The sequence below is a fragment of the Myodes glareolus genome, chromosome 5, assembly GCF_982192425.1.
Source record: "Myodes glareolus chromosome 5, mMyoGla1.1, whole genome shotgun sequence".
NCBI lineage: Eukaryota > Metazoa > Chordata > Mammalia > Rodentia > Cricetidae > Myodes > Myodes glareolus.
The window spans coordinates 90,523,924-90,536,462 of NC_142030.1; the positions used below are offsets into that span (position 1 = coordinate 90,523,924).

The 12,539-nt window shown below is 43.4% G+C and overlaps 1 protein-coding gene across 4 annotated transcripts; it reads left to right on the top strand.

Annotated features, from left to right (window-relative positions):
* The first annotated feature begins 638 nt into the window (after positions 1-638).
* Positions 639-7,553, top strand: Snrpe (small nuclear ribonucleoprotein polypeptide E). Of its 4 annotated transcripts, none has more exons than XM_048430763.3 (5): positions 639-762; positions 1,185-1,211; positions 2,041-2,103; positions 5,172-5,250; positions 7,335-7,553. In XM_048430763.3, exons 1-5 carry the CDS (start codon positions 709-711, stop codon positions 7,388-7,390), a joined length of 279 nt encoding a protein of 92 aa, XP_048286720.1. In that variant the 5' UTR covers positions 639-708; the 3' UTR covers positions 7,391-7,553. The 4 variants fall into 4 exon arrangements, with proteins under 4 accessions (XP_048286720.1, XP_087762635.1, XP_087762636.1 ...); XM_087906509.1 differs by having other exon boundaries at positions 665-762; positions 1,180-1,215; XM_087906510.1 differs by having other exon boundaries at positions 666-762; positions 1,180-1,211; positions 2,043-2,103.
* The last annotated feature ends 4,986 nt before the right edge of the window (positions 7,554-12,539 follow it).

The following is a 12,539-nucleotide window of genomic DNA, read 5'->3' on the forward strand; positions in this document are numbered from 1 at the left end:
CATGCCTGTAATCCCAGCACGCTGGAGACAGAGGCAAGCAGAAGTCTATGAGTTCAAGGTCAGCCTTGCTTACAACAAGAGCGCCTTCCAGGGCAGCCAAGACTACACAGAGAAACCCTGTCTTGAAACAAACAATCTTCATTTCAGAGGAGAGCGAATCAGAGATGTTGAGGCCAAATGACTTGTCATTGGTCGTACAGCTCTCAGAGGGATCTGAGCCCAGCAAGCCTATTTGAGCACTTTCAAGATTGCCATCTTCAGTTACCATCAACAGTAACTCTGTATAAAGGTGATGAGAGTTGAATCTGTTATTGGCATAAACCACAGCGACACCATTGCTTCGGGCATGACAATCCAGAATGAATAAGGAAGGTCTGCAGATGATTTTGGATAAGGTGCTCCTCGCCAAGCAGCTACCAAGCCTAATTTCCAGAACAGCTCTCAAAATAGCCCCTAAGCAGAAGCAGGCGCTTGGCCGAAGCCCCTGTACGCCCCCAGCCTACCACCAGGTGGCGCGGGAGAACCAACCTTGGAGGGCAGCTGCGGAGGTAATAAGCATAGAGAAAAGGCGCCTCGCGGCTAGAGAGGCGTTTCCCAGGAGCGGCCCGGGTGGCCTATGACCACATGCACTTCCGTTTCCAGGTCGGTCTTCCGGAAGTCTCGGTCTGAGAAGGCCTTCCTGCTCGTGCGGTCTTTGTGACTTCCACCATGGCGTACCGCGGCCAGGGCCAGAAGGTGCAGAAAGTGATGGTGCAGCCCATCGTATCCTACGCCGCGTGTGCACTCTGGGCTTTGGGTCCGTAGACGCCGTGAGCGTCCCCACGGGAGGGGAGCAGGGGAGCCCGTTGCGGGCCGCTCTTCCCGTGAGGCCCCGGGGCGGCCAAGGCGGCGGGAAAGCGCGCGGAGTTGAAGGGCTGCGGGAGGCGGGCTCGGGCGAACCGTGCGGGGCGAGCGCTACTTAATGGAAGCGGGGTCGGCTGAATGCAAGAGGAGGATGCGGGCCACCAGGGAGAACTTTGGAGAGACGATGGCGGTGGGGGAGGGAGTGCCTTCTGAGTTTCTAGGTGGTCACTAGTGTTTCGGGTGCGGCCGGGCCTGGTGTTGGGGCGCTGAAGAAGCAGATGAGGGCGGGAGCAGAGTCTCTACTGTCTGTACAGTTCTTTTCCTTGATCGCCGCGGTGCAGAACCTCATCTTCAGATACTTGCAAAACGTACGTAAGTTACTTGTTACATGTTTCTTACGGCTACTGAAATGAAAGTTGGGCGTCTTTGGCTATTTTACCAACATCCCTGAATCTGTGCGGTAGACTTAAAAAACCCAAGGGGACCACAGTTGAGAATAAGGTTGCCGGGAAAGCGCTAATAATGGTGTACGTCTGTGCCTCACTCGGCGTTCCCTTACTCTCTGCAAGAACTAAATCACTCACATGATACGTTGGTAAACTTAACAGTGCCATTTGAATATTGTTTTTCCCTTAGCTGAACTTCAAAATGAAGAAAATAAACCTAAAAAAGGAAAAGTTAGATACAGAGGAGTGAGTGGCAAATGCCCCTCTTAGGAGAGATTTTTGACAGTGTTAATTTTAGAATGTTACAACAAAGATAAAAAAATCATTTTAAGCCTTTGTCATTTTTAATCGCCAGAATTGAGGTTAGATGTGTGACGAGGAAAATTGACAAGGGTGGGGGGTGGCATTCTCACGATTTTGAATCTCGATTTTGCTTAAGAAGGTCTTGGTCGATAGAAACTTGTGTGTGCGCCATGCTGTGATCAAGTCTAACTGTAAGTGTATTCATGCTGGGAGCAGTAATTAAGTCTTGAGAATGTAGGAAAATTAGTTTGAACAGCCCTGTCCTAGCATTTACTAAATAAAAATGTTTCTCAGCAAGTTAACCGAGATACCAGCTCTTAGATGTAGACTACTGACTTACAATGTTTGCCTTATTCATTGGAACCTTTTTATAAGTCATTTACTATGGAACCAACGTAGTGGTGTGGGCGTGTGTATATTTCTAAAAACATTCTTATTTTTATTTCAGAGGTCTCGGATTCAGGTCTGGCTGTATGAGCAAGTGAATATGCGGATAGAAGGTTGTATTATTGTGAGTACCCAGGCCGTTTTTCTCAAATTATTAGAAAAAGACATCTCGGGAAATGGCCAGCTAGAGCAATATACAAGAAGTCAAGGACCCAACCCAAGGAAGAATCTTCGGGGGCCCACATTATTTTGCCTCTTCATGCTTTGATTGTTAGGTTTAGATGGTTCTTTTCTTTTTCTTTTTAAGATGTGTTTGTTTTGTGTGCATTGGTGCTTTGCCTGCATGTATGTCTGTGTGAGTGTGTTGGGCCCCCTGGAACTGGAGCTACAGTGGTGAGCTGCCATTTGGTTGCTGGGAATTGAACTCCAGTCTCTGGAAGAGCAGCCAGTTTTCTTATCCACTGAGCCATCTCTCCAGACCTATCTTTTCTTAAAGGGAAAGGAGAATTTTTAAGCAGAACTTAGGGGGCTGCTGAGCTGGCTCAAAGGTTAAGAGCACTGGCTACAATTTCCAGCAACCACACGGTGGCTCACAAGCCTCTATAATGAGATCTGGTGTTGCCTTTTGTCATGCGGGCAGAACACTGTATATGTAATAAATAAATCTTCTATTTAGTTAATAAATAATTATATGTAATTATTTATTACATATAAATAATAACAATTTTATTATTATAATATTAATAAGCATATTATTAATAAATAATAATATGTAATAAATAAGTTCTTCTATAGAAGAAGAGCCGGGTGGGAGCTGCGCATGCCTTTAATCGCAGCACCAGCAGAGGCAGGTGAATCTCTGAGAGTTCAAGGCCAGCCTGGTCTACAAGAGCTAGTTCCAGGACAGGCTCCAAAGCTACAGAGAAACCCTGTCTCGAAAAAAACCAAAGAAAAAAGAAAAGAAAAAGACCTTAGTTTGTTAGTTTGTGGGCTGGAGAGATGGCTCAGAGGTTAAGAGCATTGCCTGCTCTTCCAAAGGCCCTGAATTCAATTCCCAGTAACCACATGGTGGCTCATAACCATCTGTAATGGGGTCTGGTGCCATCTTCTGGCCTGCAGGCATACACACAGACAGAATATTGTATACATAGTAAATAAATAAATATTTTTTAAAAGACTTAGTTTGTGAGGCTAGGAAACAAAAAAAATCAAAATCAGAGGGGGATGGGGTAATGCCTGAAGGGAACTGGTAGGGTTAAATAAGACACAAGAACAGAATACCTTAGCAGTGTTTGTTGTTTGGTTGGTTGGGTTTATGCTTTTATTGTTGTTTTGGTAGTTCCAGGGATCAAAGTCAGGATTTAGATTTATAGTCAGGATTAGAGTGTCTTGTATGTGTGCCCACTCATACCAGGTCAGAAAATGGATGGTTTTGAGTCACATATGGATGCTGGGAACCAAACCTGGGTCCTTTGCAAGAGCAGCAAATGCTCCTAATACTGTGCCATCTCTTAACCTCTGGATTCTTTGTATGTGGCAGAAGACTGCTTGGTCTGAGCCTCCTGAGTGTTAAGATTAATAGCCATGAGCATTCTTGTTTTTATTTTTTATTTTTTTTAAGGTTTAATTTTATGTGCAATGGTGTTTACCTGCATGTGTCTGTGTGAGGGTACCAGATCCTCAGAAACTGGAGTTTAAGACAGTGGTGAGCTCCCATGTGGTGCTGGAAACTGAAACGGGTCCTCAGGAAGACTGATGCTCTTAACTGATGAACTGTCTGTCTGACCCTGTCTTTGTTTATTCTTTAGGAACAGTATTGCTGTGTAGCCAGGGGAGGCCTTGAACTTACAATCCTTTCTCAGTCTCCTGAGATTTACAGGCTTGCACTAGCCATGTTCAGCCCCAGTAATACTTATTGTTTGTGGCGGGAAGCGTCGATGTTCATATTCATGTGTGTGTTTGCAAGAGGTAGACATTGGGTCTCTCCTATTGTTCTCCATCTTTCCTTTTTTGAGACAAGATCCCTCACTGAGCTTGGAGCTCATGGGTTTAACAAGATTAGTTGCCAGCAAGCCCCAGAAGTCCTCATGTGTCTTCCCAGCAGTAGGTGCCGGTGTGTGCCACTGTGCCCTGCTTTATTTGTGAGTGCTAGGAACCCAAACTCATTTCCTTGTAATTGTGAGTACTTTATCAATTGAAGTCTCTCCCTAGTATCCCCCCTGCCTCGCCTCAAAGCTGCCCACTGCTTTGAAGAAAAAATAAAGAACTTCTGGGAGTGTTGTTAGCATACTTTGTTATTTTATATAGATAGTGTCCATCAATAATCTCTTACCTGTTGGAAGACGAGCTTAATAATTTGTGGAAGCAGTACTTGGGAAGAACAGGAGAGAGCAGTGGCAGACGGTAATCCGTGTAGATGTGTGTGCAGGAATGCACATACTGGATTGGGCAGGATGTAAGAAGATGATCTGCCTAGCATATCTAGTGAATGTTTAAGTTCAGTAGATTGAAGAAGTATTTGGGATCCCATCCTAGCTTTCTTTGCTTTTTAACAGAGGCAGGCTAGAGATGCACCTCGGTGGTAAGCCACTTCCCTAACATGCGTGTGAGTCCCTGAGTTAGTTCTCAGCAGCACCACCACCACCCCAAAATTATTTTTTTTAAATACCCCAAGAATTGTGCATGTCACATTTGACTAGGCCTAGTGGCACACACCTGTAATCTCAGCATTTGGAGTAGAGACTTGGGAGTTTGAGGCTATCCTTGTCTACCTAAGAAGTTTGAGGCAAACATAGGCCACATGAGATGCTATCTCAAAAATAAGAGGCCATTTGATGGCTCAGCAGATAAAAGCATTTCCTCCAGAGGACCAAGTTCAGTTCCCAGTACACACATTTGATGGCACTCAACCGCCTGTACTTCCAGTGAATGGATCCAGCGCCTCTGCCCTCCTGGGGCACCTGCACTTCTGTGCGTACATCTACCCACAAATAAACACATACACATAATAATAAATTTAAAACCTTTAAAGGAATACAAATAGGTTAATAAATAAGTAGATCCTTTAGTGTCTGAGCTGAAAGATCAGTGGAGGGATAAACTTCTAAAGGTAATTCTTATTTCTGAATCTAATTATTCTTTAGAATGGTTGGTTGTTGTTTACTTGAAAATGACTTGTCAATTGACTTCCAGGGCTTTGATGAGTACATGAACCTCGTATTAGATGATGCAGAAGAGATTCACTCTAAAACAAAGTCAAGGAAACAATTGGGTAAGAATACAGTTGGCTTTACAGATTTCTCTTTACTTAGCTAGCAGACTTGAATGACCTAAAGCTGAATTTGTGTTTAAATTTGCAAAGTTGCTTTTGAAGTCGTCTTCTGCCACTTATTCCTTAGCCCACTCCTTTGTTTTTGTTTTGTTTATTGGTAGGGTCTCACGTAACCCAGAATACTCTTAGTCTTGCTAAGAATGACATGGAACTCCTGACTTTCCTGCCTCCACCTCCCCAGGGCTAGGATCATAGGCATTTGCCGCCATGCCCAGCTAATGATGTTAAATCTTTTGGTCATTACTGGTGTTCACTTATGTTTAACATTGAACAGATTTCACACAGTTGACTGCTTAAAATTTGATCCCTTGGTTCTGTGACATAGTTCATGAGTATTTCTTATTCATCTCTTGTTATTTCTTTTCAGGCTTCAGTATATTTATCCTTTTACACCCAGCCATTAAATGTTTGAGGCTGGTTCTAGCTCTCCTTTGATTTTTTTCCCTAGGTACTTAATGATATCACAGCTCCAGTTACTATCTATGCACTGATCACCATATTCATGTGTCTAGTCCAAACCTCTTCTCTGAACCTGTTCATCGTAACAGAAGGCAAATTGACTTCCTTCCTACACATGCTGTTTAGCGTGGGTTTGGTGTTTGCCACCTGACTAACAGTTTCCTTTTTTGAAACTCTGTGTCTGACTTTATTAACTTCTGCTTGAAATTCTTCATTGCCAGCTGGGTGGTGGTAGTATATGCCACCCGTCCGTCCCTGCACTCTGAGGCAGCCTGATCTGTAGAGTAGTTCCAGGACAACTAGGGCTACACAGAGAAGCCCTATTTTGAGGGAAAAAAGAAAGAAAGAGGAAGAAAGAAAGTAAGAAATTCTTCATTGTCTTCCTATTTTTCCTGTGAAAGGACAAATCTTTGTTTTTGCGGAAACCTGATCAGGCCATGTCTTCACTCATCTTTTGACCTGCTGTCCCATTTTTGAGTACTCAACATGCTTGTCTTCATTCAGTTCTTTAAACTTTCACATTTGCCCTGCTTTCTGTTTGAGGTAGAGCTCCCTGTTTAGCCCAAGCTGGCCTTAACTTTGCTTCATTTTCCTGAGTGATTGTGTTTCAGGGTTATGTTTCAGGTTACATTTACATATATTGTTTTTTTGTGTCTTCAGAACCCAGATCAAATAGACCTTTCTCTAAGGTACCCAAAATTTAGCCAGGCAGTGGTAGAACACACCTTCAATCCTAGCGCTCAGGAGACAGAGGCAGGCAGATCTCTGTGAGTTCGAGGCCAGCCTGGTCTACAGAGTTGAGTTCTGGGACAGCCAAGGCTACACAGAAACCTGTCTCAAAAAAAAAAAAAAAAAAACAAAACCTAAGCTGGGCGGTGGTGGTACTTGTCTTTAATCCCAGCACTCAGGAGGCAGAGGCAATCAAGAGATACTTTATTGAGGTGTTTTGTCTTTCGGTAGTAGTTAGTGCTCACTGAATCATTTATCAGTGGTGGAGTTCAGATAATCTCTTTCCTGAATCGTAATGATTGTTTTGGACTTAAACTGAATAGATGGAAAACAGTCTAAGGAATGATAGTGTTGTTTGCTTTTGAGGTGCTCTTGTTCTATAGCCCAGGCTGTCCTTAGACCTGCATCCTACCTTAGCCTCCCAAGTGCTGGGATTGTGGGCATGCAGTGTCTCGCCCAGCAGGTGGACTTCTTAACTTATTGACAGCTTCGGAGATAGGATTGAAATACACTACGTTTTTCAAATTTGACAGACACCTCATTTTAAAACTTTTATGAACTTAGTATTGGGAGCTACTGCTTCAAGACTTCAGTTGATTTAGACGTTAAGAACTACATTTCTTTAAAACAGTACTGCTTTAATTCTGTTCTTATAGAAAAGTGCATGTGTGCCAGTAGACCTGGTAGAGAGGCTTTCAAAATATGGACACTTGAAAATGGTCACATACCTTTTTGTGAGAGGTATAAATCTTAAAATACTGTTTAAAACAAAATTCTGAGGCTGAAAGGTGACTGGCTGTATGTCTCTGGTAATTAACAGCTTTCATTCTTTCCAGGTCGGATCATGCTGAAAGGAGATAATATTACTCTGCTCCAAAGTGTTTCCAACTAGAGACCTTCAGGCGCTTGAGAAGGTGAAGAGGAAGTGCAGTGTTTTTAAAGGTGTTTTCTGTTGGGAGCATAGTCCAGAACATTTATTCATGTTGTTTTAGTGGCCCTTATGTTATTATCAGGTGACAATAAATGCTGTGAGATTGTTTTTATTACAATTTTAATTGTTTGATTCTTGTGATAAAATTATTTTCTAGTTGTTGGTATTGTAAGGTTTCTGAAGGAAGGGTTATCAGTTGCCCTGGGCATTTGCTTTTCTCAGAGCATGGATCTATACCTTCTTGAGGCAAAGAGTAAGGATTCTGCTCTACAGATAAACTGCTAATGTTGGGTGAAAGAGGCTGGGGGTTACTAGTAAGCAGGCTTCTCCACTAGTGATGAACTAACTCATCAGTTCTAATGGTTTGGGGCTGGAAGTGTAGTTCGGCAGTGAGTGCTCGTTTGTGCAGGAGTCCCTGGGTCGGTCCCCAGCGTTACAGAAACAAAAGCCCACTGAGTGACTTCTGGGTGCTAAAGCACTCGCATTCCTAAGTGCAGAAGGCCAAGAACATGTTCACAGCTCTCTTTGTTTAGCACTTACTGAGACACTGAAGTCTTTGAGAATTTGGTGGCCCTAGCAAGAGAATGAGGCAGGAGGATCTGAAGGTAAAGGCTTGTCTAGGCTGCAAAACAAGACTGTTTAACAAGAACAGACTGGGAAGCTATATTTGCATATAGGCGGAGACTAATACCTTTAAAGTACATTTAAAATAAGGTAGAAACACTTTTTTTCTTAGATTTTTGTTTGTTATGTATACAGTTATACGATGTTCTACTTGCAGGCCAGAAGAGGGCACCAGATGTCATTGTGGATGGTTGTGAGCCACCATGTGGCTGCTGGGAATTGAACTCAGGACCTTTGCATCTGGAAGAACAGTCAGCTCTTAACCACTAAGCCATCTCTCCAGGCCGATAGGAAACTTTAAGGAAAAACTCCACAAAACCTGGCAAATTGTTAGATAATGTTATAACATCGTGAAGAAACATGCCAGTTTATTCTTATCTTTTAAGATCTAGATTCCTTCCCAAGTGATAAAGCTGGTCATTTGGTCCTGGGAAATAGCTCAGTGGGTAAGCATTTAGCATGAGGCCTGGAGTTAGGACCTCAGAACCTAATGAAAGCTGGGTGCCTATGGTGGCCTGCCTATAGTATCATTGCCTAGGGAGGCACCATCTACAAGCTGTGTGTTCAGTGATAGACTTCCCCAAAGTGTAAGGTGGGGAGTGATGGAAGAAGGTAATCATTGACAGTCTTGGGGGCACATGTACAGACACATGCCAAAAAAAACCTTTTTGCTCACCCCTAAGGCCCTATAATCTGGCTTAATTTGGTGTGTGTGAGTGCAGGTGTACTGTGCCACGGCCATGGGTGTAGGTTAGAGGACAGCTTTGGTGAGCAGATTCTCTCAAGCCATGGTACCTGGATGTCCAGCTCAGGTTGTCAGGCTTGCTGATACCCAGGTGCCTTTGTACAGCATGCCATCTTGCTAATCCTCCCTCCCTCTGTCGCTTTCTCCCTCTCTCTGTCGCTTTCTCCCTCTCCCCCTCTCCCTGTCTTCTATGTGTGCACATATCTGTGTGTCTGTCTCTGAGACTGCTGATGCCTTGGAACCAGAAGAAGGTGTCAGATCCCTTGGAACTGGAGTTGCCAGCCTTTGTAAGCTGCCCTCTGGTGTTTTGGATTCAGTTGTGTGATCCTTAGATCCTTAGGATTGAGCACTAGCGTTTGCTCTTAGCCATTGAACTATTTTCCCACCCACCGGCTCACTCTCTCTCCTTCCCTCTGCCACCCCTCTATGGTGACTTGTTGGGTAATCCAGGCCGACCTCAGATTGATGATCTTCCTGCTTCCGTTCACAAGTGCTGGAAATAGGGTCTTGTAGTTCAGTCTGTCCTCAAACTCAATATGTAGATGGGTGTACATTGAACACCATATCTCCTGCCTCCTCTTCCCAAGTGTTGTGATTGCTAGCCTGCATTATCATATCTGATTGTATGGGGTGCTGGGAATTGAACCAGGTCCCTGTTCTTATTAGGCAAGCACACTAACAACTGAACTACATGCCCAGGTCCTTTTTGGGTGGTGGGAGGTGTTGGGGGTTCAAGACAGGGTTTCTCTTTAACAGCCCTGGCTGCCCTGGAACTCTATAGACCAGGTTGGCCTCAAACTCAGATCCACTTGCTTCTGCCTCCCGAGTGTTGGGATTAAAGGCATGCACCACCACCACCTGGCTAAAGAAATTACAGTCAATAATTGTAATTTTGGGGATTGAACCTAGGGCTTCATGGTAGGCAAGTGCTCTACCACTGAACTAAATCCCCAGCCCATGTAGCCAGGGCTTTCTGTGAGCAAATGATCCCCTCAGTAGGATTTCTCTTTTTCTCCGCTATTTTTAGTTAGCATTCAAAGTCATGCATTTTATTGTAGCATTCTTTTCCATCCATCATATTTTGTTCTGATCAGTCGTCTCTGTAAGCTACCCCTCTGCCTGGTTCCCTTCCTTTCCTACATAGTCAGCCTCTGTTCAGCTTTCCTCCTTCCTACTTGTCTTTCTGAGTCTCCCTTATTTCACTTAGAATAACAACTTCTCATCCATTTACTTGTAAATGTCAGATTTTCTTATTCTTACAGATGAATAATATTTATGTGTATTCCATGCTCTCTTCATTCATGTTAAGGGACATTAGGCCAGCTTGTGAAAAGTGCAACAATAAACGTGGAAGTGCAAGAATCTCTGGTATTTTGATTCAGTCCTTTGGGAATGTATGCCCAACCTGCATGCATTATGAACCGTATGACATTTCTGTCTTTAGTGTTTTGAGAAACCTCCATGATAACTTGAGCAGTGGCTGTCCAAGTCCATAACCTATACACCAGCAGTGTATAAAGCAAGCTTCTCTTTCCACACCCTCACCTTTACATGTACGGCATGGCACACATGCACGTGTACATCAGGACCTAATGTAAGACCCGAGATCCTCCAACTGCTGGAGGGAAATAGCTTGCTGAAAAGGATTTTAGTGGCAAAGGACACTCATCCCAAGAGCTAGCAAATGGGTGATAGTCTACACATGGGGTAAAGATCTTTGTTACCATTTTTTTTATAATTTATTTTTATTTCATGCGCATTGGTGTTTCGCCTGTATGTTTGTTTGTGAGGGTGTTAGGTCTCCTGGAACTGGAGTTACAGTTGTGAGCTGCCAGGTGGGTGCTGGGAATTGAACCTGGATCCTCTGAAAGCAATCAGGGCTTGCTTATTTTTTGTTGTTTTTGTTGTTTGTTTTTTGAGGCACAGTTTCTCTGCGTAACCCTGGCTGTCCTAGAACTCACTCTGTAGACCATGCTGACTTCAAACTCACACATCCACCTGCCTCTGCCTCCCGAGTGCTGGAATTAAAGGTTTGTACCACCATGCCTGACTATCTTTCAAATAAAACTTTATTGTAAAGAACAAATGTTGCAGAAGATGTGGAGTGAAAGGAACTTTACTTCTGGGATGGTACAACTTAATCCAGCCATTATGGAAATCAGTCTGGATTTTTCTCAAAAACCTTAAAATAGGACTTGTTCCACAGCTGGCCATGTACTCCGTACAGAGATTTGCAACCCCATGGTTAGCACCATTGTACTGACTATAGCAGGGAAGTGGACAGTCCAGTTGTCCATCAACAGATGACTGGAACATACACACATAAAATGGAATACTTTTCCACTCTGAAAAAATGTCCCAAAATTTAATCGGTAAGCCTAGAATGTATAATAGGCCACATAACCTCAGGAAAAAAAAAAATGATCTCCCTCATGTGGACCTTAGCCTATAATGTGTACATGTATGTGTGTAAACAAATGTGCATGTGGGTACAGTCTGCCATGAAGAAAGAGCAGGTAACGGGAGAGGATATAAAGCTAGAAGTTTAGTTTAGCCTGGGAGTTTGGGGGGTCTTGTGTGTGGTCAAATTCATAAAAGTGTAACTGATAATGAAAGTATAGAATTCAGTGTGATACCCAGGTGGTAGTAGCACATGATTTTAATCCCAGCACTTGGGAGGCAGAGCAGGCGAATCTCTTTAAGTTTGAGGCCAGCTTGGTCTACAGAGCAAGTTCCCAACTGTTACCCAGAGAAACTGTCTCAAAAAACTAAATTAAAAAAAAATCATGATCAGTGGCTTCAGAAGAGGTATTGTAGCTATCTAGAGAAGTTCACTGAGATGGGTAGCCTGGGTCTAGCTAAGCTTGCTGTGTGGTTTTGTTTGGGAGTCTCTTCCAGTTTCATTGCAGATCTTACTGGAGGCTCAGCTCTCAGTACCACTCAGTGGGAAGAGAACACTTCTGTAGCTTTAGCAGCATCAAATCATACAAGACTGAAAATACAATCAGATCAGTATTGATTTAGCTCCTTATTTACATCACTGGAGAACAAAATGACTCACCAATGAACAAGGTGACTGCAGGATGGGCTATGAAGTTAAAAACTGCTTAAGGAAGTGTGGAAATAGGGAATGAATGAAGTCAAGGAAGCACGTAGGGAAGGGGAGAAATTGAAGCAAAGCAAGTAAATGTTTTAAAATGCAATGGAAGAAGCGTTAGGGAGGGAAGGGAAAAGAGCACGAGATGAGAATGAGACAAAGCATTATATTACCCAGTGGAAAAGCTGAGCAAAATTAGATAAATCTGAGAAGAGGAATCGGAAAATAAAAACTTAATTTAAAAAAAAAAACAATAAGGCAGTCAAAATTGAGGATCATGGGAAGAAAAAAGCTAGGGAAGGGAGCTAAGAAAAAATATTCCCAGTAAAGCACAATAGACAAAAGCCCAAAGAACAACAACAAGGTGTGTGTGTGGCTGTTGTGTGTGTGTGTAAGACAATAGAGATGCTGTTGGAGGTAGTGGAGACTGTGGATGGGTTAGCAGGTCAGCACATGCTGCCATCTCTAGGACACACGGAAAAAGAGAACCAATGTCTTTAAGTTGTCTTCTGACTTCCAATAGATGCTATGGCACATTGCACAAACAGAAATGTACCGAGAGGGGGCACAAGGGAAAAGAGGTACTCGACCCGCTTTGGCCTCCCTGTACAGGGCACAGGCCTGGCTTCAGCAGTCTCAGATCA

Excerpts from the sequence above, each read along its gene's own strand:
- Snrpe (XM_087906509.1), top strand. The coding sequence starts at position 709 with ATGGCGTACCGCGGCCAGGGCCAGAAGGTGCAGAAAGTGATGGTGCAG. Across the intron at positions 763-1,179 it reads AAGTGATGGTGCAGCCCATC|TGCAGAACCTCATCTTCAGA; the intron begins GTATCCTACGCC and ends TGATCGCCGCGG. Across the intron at positions 1,216-2,040 it reads CAGATACTTGCAAAACGTAC|AGGTCTCGGATTCAGGTCTG; the intron begins GTAAGTTACTTG and ends TTTTTATTTCAG.